The following is an 18,571-nucleotide window of genomic DNA, read 5'->3' as shown; positions in this document are numbered from 1 at the left end:
AAATTTGCTGTGGGCCGGATCGAGTCATTCATAGGCCGATTCCTATTTTTAGACAGGGATGGGCCGGATGAGACGATCCATTTATTTATGGAGCGCTGCTCAAAGCTACTGGCGAGCGGCGACCTCTCCCTTCCCGTTTCGAGCGGCGCGGGATCACGTCCAAGCCACTGCCGGCGCACGGCGGTGCTGTTCTCCCTCGGAAATCCGAGGTCCTCTCTCTTGTTTCCTCCCCTCGGAAACCACCGGCGGTGTTCTTCCGGCTCTTTTTCATTTCTCTTCCGGTCTCTCTGTCGCTCGCTCGTGCTCTCCTTATGGTGGCAGTGACGTCACTGAGACGGGATCGTTGTGTTGTGAGGTGAGTTGCTCAGGTAAGTCGATCGCTTATCTTTATGTTAAACCCTGTTAATTCCTTTGTTGATCCTGTCGTGGTGCAGTGAGCAGATGTTTCAATCCATTTGTCGGGTCTCTCAATCGGTAAACAAGTGCAGGTAAGGGTTCCTTAGCTTCTAGTTCTATGCTTGCAATAATGTTTAGCTGTTAACTTCCAAGTTTAATACCTATTGGTTATCCAGACTGGATTGATTCGGATTTTCCCATTGTCGTTCCTCCTTTTTATTGCCCCCTTGGTTAAGGGGGTGGTTTGGTAAGGGTTCTATCTTATTTTATTTTTGTTTTAAGATTGATTTGGTACTGATGTCTCTGTTTACCGGATAACTTTAGGGGGGATTATGGGGCGGGTTATTAATGTATGGTGTTTACTCTTTAAAATGATTGGTATTGGTGTGTTTCTAGATTTAGTATTTATATTGTATATTTGTTATATTTTTGGTTCTTTTTAAGTTCTTATATTTATTTTTATAAATACTCATCCAGGAGACTTTTGGTTCTTTCCTTAACACACATTTGAGTTTTGTAAATTCTTGCTTGGTTTCTTAATAAATTCCCTTGTGAATGAATGATTAAGATGAATAGTACAGGAATAATTGTTATATTGTTGTACATGATTTTAGAAAGGGTTAAAAGCGATAATAAGTTAGCAAACTTGAGTGAAACTAAGTTGTTGAAATGTAAATCAAACCAAGATGATGAAATGAAATTTAAACATCTAATTAATAAATAAATAAATAATATTTTTTCTTTTAAAATTTGTCCAAAATAAATAAGATGAATGAATTAGAATGGAAGTAAGATAATTTTTTAGTGGACAATGTAAATCCATGATTGAGATTTACAGGCTGTGTTAAACATTGGTATCTAGTTATTGTTTTTCCTTCACATTCATGCAGGTGAAAGTGAATAATATTTTACATAGCTGTCTCAATTGTAAGAACAATGCCCACTTCTTTGGCCCAATTTGCTATTCTTCCAGTCAAGGATGTCAAGAGGAGCAATAGTCAGCTTCGGTGCTTGAGGAGGGATAATAGGGTGATGTTGCGATTTCACTTCTTTGTGGGCTTACAAAAAAAGCTAGCTTGAGTTTTTTGTCAAGACCTCTGCTGGGTTTTCATTCATCTGCTTCCGGATACTGCTCGATCCCACATGGAACAGTTAGTCAGGAAGTCAATGTGTTTGAGCTTTTAACGGAGCAGGCAGTTAAGATTATCACTATTGCACAAGAAAAAGCAAAAGGGATGGGCCATGCATTTATCGAGCCAGAACATATTTTGTTGGCTCTTATGGATGACAAAGATAGTATTGCCACAAATGATTTTAAATCAATGAGAATCAGCACAAAATATGTGGATCAACAAGATATTACTCTAAGTGGAAGTGAAAAATTTGTTGTTGAGATATCTTTTTCACCACGTGCAAAACATGTTCTAGAACTTTCATTGAAAGAAGCTCATCAACTTGGTATGTTTTTTGACATGAAACTATCAGCTGAACATTTTTATAGGTTGAAATTTCAACTTTTTTTAATTACACAAATTTATAAAGGCTTGTAAAAGAAGAAGAAACAAGTGCATTTATCAGGTATCAGCTTTAGACCATTTGACTCATTAGGCAAATATTTGACCATTTACACTAATGAAGTGGTAACTCTACCGTGGATTGTTTCTTATTTTCTTCAGAACTACTCTCTGAGCTTCCTTTTGTTCTTAGTTCACTTATTTAGATTTTTGCTAGTTTCTTATTCGGCTACCTTTTGACAATCTTCTTCAGTTAAGATGTATTAAAGATGAATGCAATAGGGTATTAGTAAATGATGGAGAAATAAAAGAGCGGGAAGAGGTATTTTCATCAACTTTTTAATGAAGGTGTAGGTGATCAACTTAACTTAGGTAATTTAAGCAGGTCAAATGAGTATAGAAATTTAAATTTTTACCGTAGAATTCAAATTTCAGAAGTAGAACAAGCTTTAAATGGAATGAAAAATGGAAAAGCCGTTGGACCAGATGATATCCCGATAGAGGTATGGAAGTGCCTAGGGAAACAAGGTATTGAATGGCTTACAAAATTATTTAACATGATATTGAAAACAAAGAAAATGACAGATCAATGGAGAGTAAGTACTCTAATTCCCTTATATAAGAATAAGGGGGACGTACAAAATTGTGCAAATTATAGGGGTATTAAATTAATGAGTCATACCATGAAACTTTTGGAAAGAGTAATAGAAAAACGATTAAGGAAAGAGACTATGGTCACCGAAAATCAATTTGGGTTTATACCTGGTAGGTCGACAATAGAAGCTATACATCTTCTCAGGCAACTAATTGAAAAGTATCGGGGGCAAAAGCAAGATCTACATATGATATTTGTTGATTTAGAAAAAGCTTATGATAGAGTCCCAAGGGAAATTATATGGAGGATTCTAGAAAAGAGGGGTGTTAGTGTAGTATATATTGACCTAATTAAGGATATGTATGAGGAAGTAACAACTAGAGTGAAGACTTCAGGCGGATTAACTGAAGCATTTCCAATAAAGATAGAGTTACATCAAGGGTCAGCTCTAAGTCCTTATCTTTTTACACTAATCATGGATGAACTTACTGGACACATTCAAGATACCGTACCATGGTGCATGTTGTTTGCAGATGATATTGTATTGGTAGATGAGACACGTGAGGGAGTAAATGCTAAATTAGAATCTTGGCGAGAAACACTAGAAGAGAAAGGTTTTAGGCTTAGTAGAGTAAAGACAGAATATATGGAATTTAAGTTTAGCAATATTGAACGTAATGAGACAAGTATTAAAATAGGAGATGATGAGTTGTCTGGAACTGAGAGTTTTAAATATTTAGGATCATTTTTGCAAGCCGATGGAGGGATTGAGAGAGATGTCTTACATAGAATACAAACAGGATAGTTGAAGTGGAGGAGAGCATCAGGTGTTTTATGTGATCGTAAAGTGCCTCTAAAACTTAAAGGAAAGTTTTATAAAACGGCAGTTAGACCTGCCATGTTATATGGCGCTGAATGTTGGGCTATAACTCGAGCACATGAGCAAAAGATGAGAGTTGCGGAGATGAGGATGTTAAGATGGATGTGTGGACATACGAAGATGGACAGAATAAGAAATGAGAGCATTAGAGAGAAAGTTGGAGTTGCATCTATTGAGGAAAAACTCCGTGAGACACGTTTAAGGTGGTACGGACATGTACTTAGACGACCGATAAATGCTCCAGTTAGGCGGTGTGAAACTATGACAAATACGCATATCAAACGAGGGCGAGGTAGACCAAAAAAAACTTGGTTAGCAACAATAAAGCAAGCTAAAATTTATTTAAATATAAATGATGATATAATAGGAGATAGAGCTCAATAGCGTAAAAGGATCCATATAGCCGACCCACTTAGTGGGATAAGGCTTGGTTGTTGTTGTTGTTGTTGTTGTATTTGTTATATTTTTGGTTCTTTTAAGTTCTTATATTTAAATACTCATCCAGGAGACTTTTGGTTCTTTACTTAACACACATTTGAGTTTTGTAAATTCTTGGTTGGTTTCTTAATAAATTCCCTTGTGAATGAATGATTAAGATGAATAGTACAGGAATAGTTGTTATATTGTTGTACATGATTTTAGAAAGGGTTAAAAGCGATAATAAATTAGCAAACTTGAGTGAAACTAAGTTGTTGAAATGTAAATCAAACAAAAATGATGAAATGAAATTTAAACATCTAATAAATAAAAATAAAAAATAATATTTTTCTTTTAAAAATTGTCCAAAATAAATAAGATGAATGAATTAGAATGGCAGTAAGATAATTTTTCAGTGGACAATGTAAATCCATGATTGAGATTTACAGGCTGTGTTAAACATTGGTATCTAGTTATTGTTTTTCCTTCACATTCATGCAGGTGAAAGTGAATAATATTTTACATAGCTGCCTCAATTGTAAGAACAATGGCCACTTCTTTGGCCCAATTTGCTATTCTTCCAGTCAAGGATGTCAAGAGGATCAATAGTCAGCTTCGGTGCTTGAGGAGGGATAATAGGGCGATGTTGCAATTTCACTTCTTTCTGGGCTTACAAAAAGAAGCTAGCTTGAGTTTTTTGTCAAGACCTGTGCAGGGTTTTCATTCTTCTGCTTCAGGATACTGCTCTATCCCACATGGAAAAGCTAGTCAGGAAGTCAATGTGTTTGAGCTTTTAACGGAGCAGGCAGTTAAGATTATCACTATTGCACAAGAAAAAGCAAAAGGGCTAGGCCATGCATTTATCGAGCCAGAACATATTTTGTTGGCTCTTATGGATGACAAAGATAGTATTGCCACAAATGATTTTAAATCAATGAGAATCAACACAAAATATGTGGATCAACAAGACATTACTCTAAGTGGAAGTGAAAAATTTGTTGCTGAGATATCTTTTTCACCACGTGCAAAACATGTTCTAGAACTTTCATTGAAAGAAGCTCATCAACTTGGTATGTTTTTTGACATGAAACTATCAGATGGACATTTTTGTAGGTTGAAATTTCAACTCTCTTTTTAATTACACAAATTTATAAAGGCTTGTAAAAGAATAAGAAACAAGTGCATTTATCAGGTATCAGCTTTAGACCATTTGACTCATTATGCAAATATTCGACCATTTACAGTAATGAAGTGGTAACTCTACCTTGGATTGTTTCTTTTTTTCTTCAGAACTACTCTTTGAGCTTCCTTTTGTTCTTAGTTCACGTATTTGGATTTTTGCTAGTTTCTTATTCGGCTACCTTTTGACAATCTTCTTGAGCAATATCTTTAATTGGAGTCTTTGTTTAATTGAGAGTTTTGGGTTTTAAACTATACTTTTTCTTGATTAGTTGTGTCTCAAACAAGTTATTATAGTGGTTTCAATCATTTATGAATATAATCCAGCTGAAAAATGCAATTTCATGTAATTCTTTATACAAAGCAGAGCATTCTTGATACAAATTTCAAGAGAAGCCAGTTAAGTGGTGCCATTTGAAGTAAACACCAAGTGTTTATTCAACTAATGATACATAGTGATCAAGCCAAAGTTTGAGTTACATATGTTTCTGCAGTACATTTTAATACAGAAAAAAAACACTCAACTTTGATTCTCCTTTTGGTCATTTTGGGTAAGAAAGTAAGGAAGTTGTTGAAATAAGTGTGATCTTTTGGGTCCTTACTAAGTTTTATGATCACAGTTTTCATCCAAGTCTGTGTTGGAAGTAAGCACAAGGAACATTTCAGCAGTGGAATTATCTCGTTATTTGTGAGTTTTCCCCCATATAATTACAGAGGACTTGAAGGATCAAATTATTCAAATTTCAGGGTGGACTTACATCTGAGTTTTCTATAGCTATAACAAGATTAATTTCTTTTATTCTTGGTGTATCTTTGATACTAGATGAAATTAAATGTTTCATCCTAAAAGGATGATTTTAGTTATTTTCTTCAATGAAAAGAAACATGAGAATTGTTGTTATACTAGGAAGATGTTCTTAGTTATTTTCTTCAATGAAAAGAAATATGAGAACTGCTGTTGTTATACTAGGAAAACAAATCATTTACTTTATACATTCTTTATACTATACAGAAAATAATTGGGCACTAATGATGATTGTGTAATTGAAATCGCTTACTGTTTTCTAAAAATGAGTTGGAACTTGTGCATTGAAATATGCTGAAATCTGGCCTTATAATATGGAACATGATATTGTTTCAGTGGAATAGGAGCTGTTGTCATATGATCCACAGACGACATTCTATTTTGTGATTTGTGTGGAACTGGATTTTTTCCTTGAGCAATGACCTGCTTATTTTGGCTTGCATCTGCCTGACCTGGGCCAAAACTTCACTGAAACCTTACCCGTGTATGTTCCTGTTATGTAGAGTCCTTGAGTTCATGAGGAGATGCTTTGAAGCATTTCTCTTTATAATGTTATCTCAAATCTCAATCAAGCAATCTACTCAATTGGTTGACAAAAAGCAAATCTGTTTATTGCATAGCAGTTGCAGCTTGCAAGAACAGTTACTTCTAAAGTTTGCTTCAATAACTAAAAAAGCTACTAATATTCTTGCTTGACTGGTAACCTGCAAATATTTGCGGTGTTAATCTGGTTTGCATCTATAGTGACACTCTTATTCTGGGTTTGGTAGCTGAATCGTTTCAGCAGTGATCATTACATCATTGCAGCTGTACAAAACAACATAATCATAAATGATAATATATATCTTCACATTTTTTGTTGCTTTCTCTTGGTCAGTGATGGTAATTATCATTGATTTTTAGGTCATAACTATATGGGAACGACACACCTGCTTGTTGGGTTACTTTGTGAGAGTGAAAGTGCAAGTATTTCTGTGCTGGAGAATCTCAGAGTTGATCCAGGCATCACAAATGAGGTAAATAGCAGCTTATATTTGAAGAGTCAATTTATATAGGTTTTGATAGGGATGTGATTTTTGCTGTATTCTATATGAAAATAATTTTCCCCATCTATTTTTAAATAGGCCGATCAACCTGATAGAGATAAGGAGCTATGGGCCAAGATAACTGCTCTAATTGATAAGGCCAACAGGAGGAGAACAGTAGAGAGTGAAGCAAGTGCTTCAAATCTAGTAGTAGCAAAAAGGAATGTGAAACACATGGTGTCTTCCTTGACAAAAGCCCCTGTGGAAAATGCTTTATTTGATGGATCTAGCCTCCACAAGATGGACATGAATATTGATAACAATGTTATTCCTCAGGAGGAATCTATAAAAGACATTAGCAATGCAATACACCTAAAAAATCATCCTTCTCCTTTTATTAAAATCCCGTCGTGGGTCTCCTTGCATTCATCCCCCTCCAATTCGTCATCCATGCCAGCTCAACACCAAAATGGCCGCCTTGAAAGTGTCCACCTTCTTTCCCTTACCAACCAGGGTAGATTCAATGAAGCTCGAGAGTTCCTAGGTTTCATGGACTCTTCTGGCATCAGTATAAAACGGCATGTGTACCAATCTCTCTTTACAGCCTGTGGTACCTGGAAATCCATAAATGATGGAAGATTCTTCCACAATCACATGATGAAGAAAATTGGAAGTAAAAACCTTAATACATCTATTGCCGATTGCCTCCTTAAGATGTATGTTCGTTGTTTAGGCTTTGATGATGCTTATAGAGTTTTCCATAAAATGTCTAATAAGATGTTGAGTAGTTGGAACATCATGATTTCTGGTTTTGTTCACAATGGACACCTTCAAGAGGCTCTTGATCTTTTCTTGAAGATGAAAGACGAGGGATTTGACCCAGATATGAAAATTTTTGCTTGCTTGCTGCATGGATGCACAACAGATTTGAATGTTGATCTTGGCAAGCAGATCCACTCTTACATGGTTAAAATTGGGTTTTCAAATGATATATCTATTGATACAGAGCTTGTTAATATGTATGCAAAATGTGGGTACTTGGATAGTTCTGTTCTTGTTCTGGATCACATGGTGGAGAGGAATGCCACATCTTGGACAAGTCTCATGGTTGGATATACCCAGGCTGGGAGACAATTTGAAGCACTAATTTTGTTTAAGCACATGATGTTGGAAAACACAGAATTGGATCCGTTTGTGTTCTCAATTGTCCTCAAGGCATGCTCTGAGTTGGGAAATTGGAAGGCAGGGAGGCAGATTCATAGTTGCATCATTAAACTAGGGATGGCTTCTGATGTTTCAGCAGGAACACCTATTGTTGACTTCTATGTCAACAATGGCAATATTCTTGAAGCTCAAAATGCTTTTGATAGGATCTCTCAACCCAATGAGGTTGCATGGAGTGCAATTATTGCTGGTTACTCACAATTAGGTAGACATGAGGAGTGCTTCCGGATGTTCAAATTCTTGAGGAGTAGAAACATTACATTGAACTCTTTTATATATTCTAGCCTTTTTCAAGCTTCTTCAGCATTAACTGATTCAAGTTCTGGTAGTCAATTGCATGCTGATGCAATAAAGAGATGTCTCATTTCCAATCTTGTTGGTGACAGTGCTTTGGTCACTATGTATGCAAGATGTGGTGACATGCAATATGCACGGAAAGCATTTGAATTGATAGCGGAGCCAGATACTGTTGCTTGGACAGCTATCATTACAGGTTGCTCTTATCATGGTCAGGCTTCACAAGCTTTGGATTTTTTTGATATGATGATAAGTAGTAATGTTAAGCCGAATGCCATCACATTTATTGGTATTCTGAATGCCTTTAGTCACACTGGGTTGGTTTCTTTAGCTAGAGAACATTTAGATTCAATGTATGTGGGTTATGGTGTTGAAGCTACCGTTGATCACTACAACTGTATGGTGGATGTTTACTGTCGTGCTGGGCACCTGGAGGCTGCATATGAGTTGATTAGCTCTGGTTCCTTCAAACCTGATTCTATGAGCTGGAAGATTTTGTTGAGTGGGTGCACCACCTACCACAACACGGACCTTGGTAAGATAGCAGGTGAGAATCTTCTTAGACTTGATCCTAATGATACCGCTGCTTATATCCTCATATTCAACATGTACACTGGAGCAGGAAGATGGGAAGAGGCTGCCTTTGTTAGAAAACTGATGAATGAAAGAGGAATTAGAAAGGAAGTTAGTTGCAGTTGGATAAATGTTAGGGGTACCATTCATAGATTTATCGTGGGTGATAAACACCACCCCTTGACTAAACATATTTATGTCAAACTGCATGAGTTGGAGAGATTAGTAATGCTTTCTAAATCTCAAGTTCCCATTAATGAAGATGTCAGTATCATACGCAAGCAGCGAATGGAGCAGCTTCTTGACCATAGTGAGAGGCTTGCAATTGCCTTTGGGCTCATGTCATTACCTACATGTTGTCCAATTACAGTTTTTAAGAATCTTCGTGTTTGTAATGACTGCCATTCTTTTACAAAGATGGTTTCAAAAGTAACTGGACGTGAGATAATCGTAAGGGATTCAAATCGATTCCATCATTTCAGAGGTGGGAGGTGCTCATGTGATGACTTTTGGTGACTAGGGTGCAAATTTATCTTCCAGGGTCATTAGAAGCTACGATAACTATATACTAAAACAACCTTCTGAAATCAAGTTTTTATCCAGTTGGAAAGAATCAACCATTCAGAAGAAAAAATCCTAATTCATCAGCTGAGTGTAAGAGATGATATCTATACTGTTCTTTAATTCTTCAGCTAGATGAACATGGTTATTGCCTGTAGGACAAGATTCCCTACCGTGGCTAGAAAATTCTTCCCCTTGGAAGATGTGGTTATCTGGAATTCCTTCATTCTCTGTTTCATCATTGTTATATTTGAGGTAAAAACAGATATCAATCTTTATTTTTTTTATTGGCCAGATTCATATTGCTGATAATCCCAATTTATATTATTTGTTAGTAGTTCTGGAGCTTGTAAGCACTATAAAATCATATCAAAGTCTACGAGTGATCTTTGAAATTGCCTTGTCATCTGTTGTAATGAACAATTATTCCTTAGAAGCTGACTACAGGATCACGTGCCAATACCAGAAGAGTGGGAATATGCTTTTCCCGGTGTTAGCGTGCTATTTTATTTGTCATTATCTGCTCTTTTGGGTTTATCTACCTATTAGATGAATTGCTCTTAGAAGTGAAGCTTGATGCTACTGCATCTCTAAGTGCTTCCCAAATGTGATCTATTCTATAGTTTAGTTGCAGAGTTGAGTTAAATGATGAGACTATTATCAGGATGAATCTAATGGCAATTTTCTGGAGTTGCAGGAGGTTGTGTTTCCCTCTGATATTGACTTAAAGACCATTCAAGAAATGATATACTGTGTACCTTTAATCTTGTGCTATGGCTTCCAGTACCCATCATCAGCATAATCTTATTCATCAAAATGCATCTTCTCCACTGATATGCAAATTCCAATACTGTATATTCTGCTTTTTGTGTCATGACATTATTAACTTAATGGTTTGACACTGCAAATAGCTACACTATCAAATTCAGGCACTTGCAGAATATTCAGTCATCGACCTGCCTTGATGTTATCTTTCTTGATATCATCTTTAGTATTCTCAGTTGAACTTAGTTCTCTGTTTCAATAGTTGTTCTCCGATTCTATTTTCACAAATGAGCATAAAGAAGAGGCCTTTTTGCTGCCTGATTTCGAATAGTAAACTGATTAGCTGACGAAGTTGCTTCTTTTGTTATGCAGGTAATGTCTATACCATCCATCTGATATGGTCTCTCTTGGGACGTTGATATCTACGTTGAACTTGTGATAACAGCTTCCTGAAAGGCCAGAGAACTTGTACAGAGCTCAGAGAAACGGCATAGGAAAGTATTAGTTACCCCAAAACTGTTAGTTTCTAGATCCACCACCATGAAATGATACCTTATATTGAAGTTTTTGAACTGGTGAAGACTTGAAAAGAGCAAACAATAACAGAGATTTTGATTGGATAGTTGAATGTTATCTCATTGCCTTTAATCTGCAAGACCTCAGCTTCGACATTACAGTTGGGCAAACAGCATTACTAGGAGGAATTCCTTTAGCGTCAATTCCTTCAACTCGTTGACCTCAATCCAACCAAACACCTTCCCTATTATTTGACTGCAAGCCAAGATGAGACTTTACATGGTGAGGGTTGAAATACAAGTGTGTTGGACAGAGGGACGAGGAGCCATTTGAGGGACAATTGTGCTGTAATTATATGCTATTGTAAGTATAAAATCCAGACTCATGTTCTTTAATTTCTACAATGAACTCAACGATCTTGTTTTTTTCATCAGAAGCCATGTTGATGGTATCACCAGCAAACTGCCTTATGCATGCCATGTAGATTGGACAGGACAAACAACTGCTTGGTAACACCAGATTACTTGGTTGATGTAAAAAATGTTGCTAATCAATAATCATTGTGATTAATAATGTATATTCTTCTGTCTGAAGGCAAAGCGAGGCGTACTTAATTCTCATGTTTTTTGTTTCTATAATATACTGAGAACAGCCATTGCAAGCCTATGGTTTTTAATAATATTCATGGCAGCTTCATTAGATCAACTCATAGCAAGGAAGCTTTCAAACGAGTTGTGGTTATTGAAATGTTAATGATTTTTTGTTTTACTTGAACGTGACATCTAATTGTAATCAAGTTGGTTTAGACTTCGTTAAAAGGATTTCAAATTTGGACAATATCTTTATTAATTGAATTTGATTGAATTTCAAATCCGAAATTTTAATATAAAAAGGAAAAATTAAATTGATAATAAATACTTTTAGCAGATGCTAAACTGCTAAACGCACAAACTGTGAGAAGGTTCCTAGAATTGTAATATTCAAGCTGAAGAAAGCACGCAACTAAGCAAAAACACTTAGCTTGTTAAATTTCCTGTGTTCTTTCGAATTTAACCAATCATTTCCGCTGCAACCATGGCATGCCATATATTTAACCTCGATCAACAGATTAGAAAAAAAAATTGAAAATTGAAACGCAAATTAAAACAAACGCAGTGATCGAAATAACATTAGGCCTTTGCTTCAGCAGTGACCAACATGAAACATTGTACATAACAGTTTGGCATTAAGTTAACGTTGTAGGTCATCACAGAATAATCAACATTAAAAGCTCCAGTCCTGAGAACTTATCAAGTGGCAGAACCAGTGGAAGCCAGAAGTGAAATGGAAATACCAGGCCTAAAAGAACACATTGCTATAGATTCAACTCTTTAGATTTAGATCCAGCCCTCCTCGCCTCCTCGCGTGTTGACGGGAAAAGTTCCACGTACCTTGAACCGATTGTCATCTTATCCTTAGACATAGCCTTCCTCGCCGACTCCTCAGACGGAAACTCCACAAAGGCCTCGCCAGTTGCTTTCCCATCGAAGCGATAGCCAATGTGCACTTTGTCCTCACTCAGCTCAAATTCCCCAAAGAAGTCGATGATATCAGACTTGGTCACAGAGTAGGGAAGACCTCGGAGCTTTAGGACCTCGTGCTCCAACTTATCCTTGTCTTCGTATGACTTTCTTGCATGAACAGGCAGTGCATCTTTGTGGTAATCATCATCCAAGGACCAGCCACCACTGTTAACCTCTGCAGCCACTGCCCGGTAGTAGTCTTGTTTGCCGCACGGGAAAACTTCAATGTACCTGTGGCCCATGTTATGCCGATCCTTCCTCAGGGCAAATTCAGCCTGCATGGGCGACGGAAACACGACAAAAGCATCTCCTGTGAAACGCCCATTCTTGTTAACCAGCAGGCAATCGACGATATCTAGATCCATGAAGAATTTGATGATATCCAAGTCAGTGCAGTTGAAAGGAAGGCCTCTCAGTCTGACCACAGGGAAGGAGTGAATGCTGCTAAACCCTCTGCTGAAACTGCTGTCGTGGGGTTGGTAGGAGCTGCCTATGCCTCCTCCCATTGGCAAGAAAGGGCTTGATTCCGCAATCCGCAACCTCTTTGAGCCAACCTCGTATCCATCCACTCCGAAGCTGCTGTTCACTGCGAAGTAGGGATTCGACTCCATCATTCTCGGCCTCTTTGTCCCATCGTACCCGCCTGAAAACCCCCCGCTTCCCAACATTGCCCTTCACATAATCCAACAACCCAAGGAGAAAAAACCCCCCTCGCTCAATCCCCCACATTTATTACCCAACTTTATAATAAAATTTACTCTATTATTGTATCGCCCAGAAAATATTTCCCACTCAACATGAACATGTAATGAAAAAAACAGAAACATGAAACCGAAATAAATCCAATAAAAAGAATCCAGGAAAAAGTTGACCAATAAACAATTGGCAAAATGGAAACATACAATAGATAAGAAACATGCAAGACTGGGAGAACTTAAAAGCATCAATAAGGGAATTAATCCTGGTCATTAAGATAGCTATTTTTGAATCTTTCACTCGACATCTGAAACAAGAAATAAAATCTATAGGAGGATAACTGAGCCAGCTGATGTTGATGAATTTTCTGAGTTTTTGATAGTAGTAATAATACTAATTTTCATAAGTACATATCTAACGAAACGTGTGCCTTGGATCCGCTTTGTGAGAACTCAAAATTTCTAGTAATTTTGTCTTCCAGGTTTAAACGGATTCCTTGCTTCACACATAGTATCTATGGAAGCACAGACCTAATTTTACGGACGGCATATATGTCACAGGCATAAACTAGTTGAACATCAGATTAATTGATTCCTAATCCTAGAAGGGAATCACATAGTATCATTCCAACACCTAAAACTTCCGCTTAACTTGATGATCGAGGTAAAAACCTCTGAAATCTCACCAGAACGAAGAAAGCCGAAAATGAAATCTCTTTCGAGGAAAAAGGGGTCTAAAGATTAAACACGCAAATCTAAATAACACCCAAAATTCGCAAAGAAAAATAAACCAAAACCGAAGATCAGGCTCAATATCGATTCTAATCAAAATAAATCCACAAGGATTCGATTAAACGAGAGGGCGATCTAAGAAAGGAGAGAAAACTAAGGGCGAATTTTTCCGTCTAAAAAGAACGAGAGTAGGTTTTCTTGCGTACCCTCGTGACCCGTACATGCTGCTGCAATCTTCCGCCGCGGTGATTAATCACCAAGATGTCGCGTAGACGCCGTCGCTCCGCCGGTGCAAGGCCAAGAATCGAACCCTAGTTTCGTTTTTATAGACCTTGCGCCTTCTGCTTACAGGCTTTTTTATCCACAGGCCGAGGCCCAGTGGAAAATGCGATTCTGTCAAAAATTCATTTTTTTTAATTGTTGAGAAGCATTCGGTTAAAACTGAATTAAATAAATCGATTATTTTCAAACTAACCGAATTAACTGAATTTTTTTTTTAATAAAAATCAAACAAATTAAATCAATATTTTATCAATTAATTCAGTTTTTAACCGAATTAATTGAATTTTTTAAATATTATAAAAATTTTACTAATTAATTTGAGATTTATAAATTTATTTATTTAAAATTTATAAATTATTTTTTCTAATTTAAATAATTCGATTTATTCAATTTAACCGAATAAGAAATTTTAAAATCAAAACCGAATCGAATTAATCAATTTTTTTATAAAAAATAACTAAAATTTTGAAATAATGAACCAATTTTTTTAATTCAGTCGGTTCGATCATTTATTCGGTTTAATCGAATTTTTACTCACCACTATTGAAAACATTTCAAAAAAATCATTTTAATATAAACGAAATGTGCTGGGCCCAGATCCGTTTTGCAAACTTGCTGGGCCGTGCTGGGTTGACCAACCATGTCATTCAGCCTGAAAATACTATCGAATGGAACTCAAATTTAGCAATATTTAATTAGTAAATTCGTGAATATATTCATCAAGCCTCAATTAAAAAATAAAATTGTTGACGAAAGGAAAGGACAGGCGTACTAGGACGGCATATGGTTAGCTAACCTTATACATGTTAAATATACACATACATATGCATCTTCAGCATGTATAATTTACACGCCCAGCTCGTAGCTAGCTAGCGACTATGTATACATCTTCGCTCTACGAAGATTTAACTAGACCATCGTCCACACTGAGAAGCGTCACATGCGGCAGACGGTGCAGGTGCAATCGGAGCCGCACCTGCAGCCTTCCTTCCCCACCGCCGCGTCCGCCGGCACCGCCCCGCAGGTGCAGTAGGCGCAGCTGCAGTGCGACCCGCAGGCGCACAGCACGTGCGTCGCCTCCACCGACGTCGCGCACCTGCAGGCGCTGCCGCCTGCGCACGGCACGTCGCAGCCGCAGGAGTCGTCGCAGGCGGCGGTCGTCGACTGCCCTCTGCCTCTGCCGCGCCCTAGGCGCTCCATGTCAGGGTTAGCGGAAGTACGTCGACAGCCGGTGGGGAGTCCTTAAAAAGGAGCACTCCGGGAAGCTTGGCTAGTCACGTGGACAGGCCGCGCAGGCTGCGTGGTGCGCATGCTCGACGCCATGTGCGAGCGAGGAAATTAGGCGTCGCTCTTTGAGGCTGCCACGCGGTGCGTGCGTTCATCGCCGCCACTGCTTAATTTTGCTTTGTCGTCGTCCATTTAAAACAAAAAAATAATAATTTACTATTACTTTTATACATATGGTCAGTTCACAAGACACAAGTATAATTGTGATCGAAGCAGTTCTACAAATAAAACAATAATCACAACTAAAATCAGTACTGGTCAATTCTTGCATGCAACAGCAGCAGCAGAAGCAGAAGCAGAAGAGAGATTAAAAGCGAGCAGTGGCAAGTTCCCATGGAAAAACATTCTGGAAATGCCTCTCCCGCTGACGCAATTCAAGGTCGAGCAATTCCCCACAAACTTCTCCCACACGAACGCCTTAAACTTGCTGAAAAATGAGGCTCCGCCTCCGTTGCCGGATCTCACCTCTCCATGCTCAAACGCCGTCGACATCGCCGCCGCCTCTCGAGCTTTCGCCGGATTCAAATGGAAGCTGACCTTCTTGGAAGGCTCCACCCGGTGGAAGAAAGTGTCGGACATGGCCGCGCGTGACACGAACAGCCCCTGCTGGAACTCCACCTTCTCGTAGGCGTCGTCGGCGGCGCCGCCGAACCCAACTCCGAAGTCATCTGGCTGAGACTGCGAAAAGATCGGCTCGGCGTCCACGCAGTCACCCTCGCCTGTGCAACTGTGCAAGTTTCTCATACCTTGATCTTCAACCTCTCCGAACTGCAACTGTGCAAGTTTCTCATCTTCCACAAGTATCTGTGGAACAAGGAAACTAACCCTAAGTACATCAGGCGGTGTTGGATTTAGTTGCTCAATTACGTTCTAAGTTACAGAATAAGCTTCTCGATCGTATACCTGATCTGTCGAATCGCAATGCACTTCCTTCACTTCCAAACCCCCAACCTCAACAATTTTTGTTGGCTCCTCAACGACACAGTCACTTGTTTGACAAAACTGACGAACACCTTCATTTCCTTCCAGTAGAGACGTGAACTCGTCGAGATGCGAATAATTAGTTCCAACCCAGATGTGATCGTTAGTGTAGTTGGAGATGGACAAGATCTCTTCTAAGGCGTTATCGACATGGCTCGATCATGTTGTTGCCTCCCTCAAAATTATCGAAATGCAGTGAAGCTTTTGACTCGTTGAAGTCGAAGTGAGGGAAGTCCTCAGCCTCCGACGGCGGCAAGGAGAGCCTGTTGCATTGCAACGAGGCATCTACCTGAATGTGTTAAATGTTGAAACAATTAATCTACTTTTTTCCCTTCTTTTTCTTGTTTGATATTAATTAAATCTGAAAGTCAAGCTAGAAAATTTACCTTCCATGGAGTAGTAGTGTAAGAGAAGCATCGCGGGGTGCTGTGACATTGCATCCACTTGCCATCAACTAAACCATTTGCAGGATGAGGATGAGGAGAAGTTCCTTGTATCATTACGTTCGATGAGCATGGACCATTTTGAAAAGGATCCATGCCAAAACCTCTGAAATCATCCTCGTCGCTTCCTCTTGTATCGGCAGAGATATCGATTGTTGTTGTTCGATGATCCTTGGAAGAAGCACCATAATGCTCTACAATCTTAGGAGGCGGCTCAGTCTTCTTAAACACGCGACACAGAGCATATCCATCCTTAATTCACACAAAATTTCGATCGACAGAGATCATATATATATAGAATAGTTAATACTAATTGATGATGATGATGAACGAACCTGTAAACCTGCAGCAGCATTCTCGCATTCCATCTCATCAAGGCGGTACTCGTGCATGATCCAATCAGTACGTGAGCCGTGTGGTGCTCGACCTCGATAGTAAACTAGGGTTTTCTTCATCCCGACCGCCCGCCGCTGCGAGTTCACCTTCCGGTCTTTTCCGGTGGCCTTCCAGTAGCCGGCCTGAGTGGCTCGGTTCGTCCTCGATCCGTTGGGGTATTTGCGATCTCGCGGGCTAAAGAAGTACCACTCGAGGTCTTTGCTCGGTAAGAATGACTTCTCTAATCAATTATGAGCATGAGAAAATTACACATTCTTAGTGCATTAATTGTTGCATTATATATATGAATCGAAGAAGATTAGGTCAAAAGAATGCATTTAGAAATGGTATATATATATATAGGTAAAGTAAAAGACACTCGATCGATATATCATTCTATCTTTCTTCTGTGGACCATGGCGAATCTTCCATCAAACCCTAGATATGCTAACATTTTGAAGAAGCTTTATGTACTTCCAAAGTATATTCTATCTCTCGTATGTAGTGCATGTTATGAGCTATATCTGCAACTTTTTGACCTATAGAATTGGCACTTCTTCTATCTCTCTTCTCGTATGCAGTGCATGTTATATATATATATATATATATATATATGAATGGAGACGAGGCCTTTAACTTTAGGTAAAATATTCTAGATAGTTTCAGGGTTACTTTTGGTACGTGATCTTTAATTACTACTCAAATATTAATATCTCTTGTTTCAGGTTAATTGACATAGTAATCCTATAGTTAAACAATATATAATTAATTCCTTAATTATATGATCTAATTATGTATAGTTTATTAAATTAAGAATCTTCCATGCATGCTAATTATATATATACGATGGACTAGAATTGAAATCTGAGGCTGGCTCCATCTAGAAGTAATTAATCCAGGAATCAAGATGAAGTGTGACATAAGAAAAAGAAAAACACAATATAATTCTGGTGTTAAAATCCAGGAAATTAAATTAAATTAAACCTGGTAACTCCCATGGCTCGCATTTGTAGAGATCGACCTCCGGAATGATCTCTAGCTCAATCCTGCGCCCGTTGATCTTCCTCTTCAAGTAGTAGATGATGAGCTCCTCGTCGGTGGGGTGGAACCGGAAGCCAGGAGGCAAACTCATAGGCGCCATATGCATCAACTCGATCTCAATTTAAACCTTCAAACCTTCTTGAACTTCAATATTATTATTTCAACATTAACACAAACCTGATGAAACCACAATCATATTGTAAGATACATATATATATATATATACACAAGAAAGAGTTTACATCGAGATCGAGATCGAGAGAAACCTTGGAGGATATATATATAATTAAGAGGAAGGAAGGGGGAGGTGGGAAAGCCTTCTGTCTGTGGCTTTTATAGGAGGAGGCCATGGAGAGGTTTTGGTGTACTGGATTCTCGTCAGCGTTCAAGAGAAGCTAGCTCTCGTTAATTGGCTTTTGTGCCTTG

At 38.3% G+C, this 18,571-nt stretch overlaps 3 protein-coding genes across 6 annotated transcripts; 1 reads left to right on the top strand and 2 right to left on the bottom strand.

Annotated features, from left to right (window-relative positions):
* Positions 1–201: 201 nt before the first annotated feature.
* LOC141811982 (pentatricopeptide repeat-containing protein At5g13270, chloroplastic) lies at positions 202–11,473 on the top strand. 4 transcript variants are annotated; one of them, XM_074700066.1, is made up of 7 exons: positions 202–355; positions 435–488; positions 573–643; positions 6,690–6,802; positions 6,911–9,721; positions 10,604–11,110; positions 11,182–11,473. In XM_074700066.1, the coding sequence occupies exons 4-5, from the start codon at positions 6,701–6,703 to the stop codon at positions 9,419–9,421; spliced, it is 2,613 nt and encodes an 870-aa protein (XP_074556167.1). In that variant the 5' UTR covers positions 202–355; positions 435–488; positions 573–643; positions 6,690–6,700; the 3' UTR covers positions 9,422–9,721; positions 10,604–11,110; positions 11,182–11,473. The 4 variants fall into 4 exon arrangements, with proteins under 4 accessions (XP_074556167.1, XP_074556166.1, XP_074556165.1 ...); XM_074700065.1 differs by lacking the exons at positions 202–355; positions 435–488; positions 573–643 and adding an exon at positions 4,340–4,872 and having other exon boundaries at positions 6,911–8,879; positions 8,955–9,721; XM_074700064.1 differs by lacking the exons at positions 202–355; positions 435–488; positions 573–643 and adding an exon at positions 4,340–4,872 and having other exon boundaries at positions 11,185–11,473.
* Positions 11,474–11,902: 429 nt separating this feature from the next.
* Positions 11,903–14,020, bottom strand: LOC141848564 (uncharacterized). The gene is made up of 2 exons (XM_074736610.1): positions 13,943–14,020; positions 11,903–12,981 (listed from the first exon to the last, which is right to left on the bottom strand). Exons 1-2 carry the CDS (start codon positions 13,957–13,959, stop codon positions 12,102–12,104), a joined length of 897 nt encoding a protein of 298 aa, XP_074592711.1. The 5' UTR covers positions 13,960–14,020; the 3' UTR covers positions 11,903–12,101.
* A 1,543-nt stretch (positions 14,021–15,563) lies between these two features.
* On the bottom strand, positions 15,564–18,245 carry LOC141848563 (NAC domain-containing protein 54-like). Its single transcript, XM_074736609.1, is given in 6 exon segments — positions 15,564–16,111; positions 16,214–16,448; positions 16,450–16,575; positions 16,673–16,981; positions 17,065–17,345; positions 18,089–18,245. Coding segments are annotated over 6 exon segments (1,656 nt in total).
* Between the last annotated feature and the right edge of the window lie 326 nt (positions 18,246–18,571).

This window comes from Curcuma longa, chromosome 17, assembly GCF_044706935.1.
Source record: "Curcuma longa cultivar G26 ecotype Majalengka, Jawa Barat chromosome 17, ITB_CL_G26_1.1, whole genome shotgun sequence".
Taxonomy (NCBI): domain Eukaryota; kingdom Viridiplantae; phylum Streptophyta; class Magnoliopsida; order Zingiberales; family Zingiberaceae; genus Curcuma; species Curcuma longa.
The sequence above is the reverse complement of the archived record's forward strand: the minus strand, read 5'-3'. Positions and strand labels throughout refer to the sequence as shown.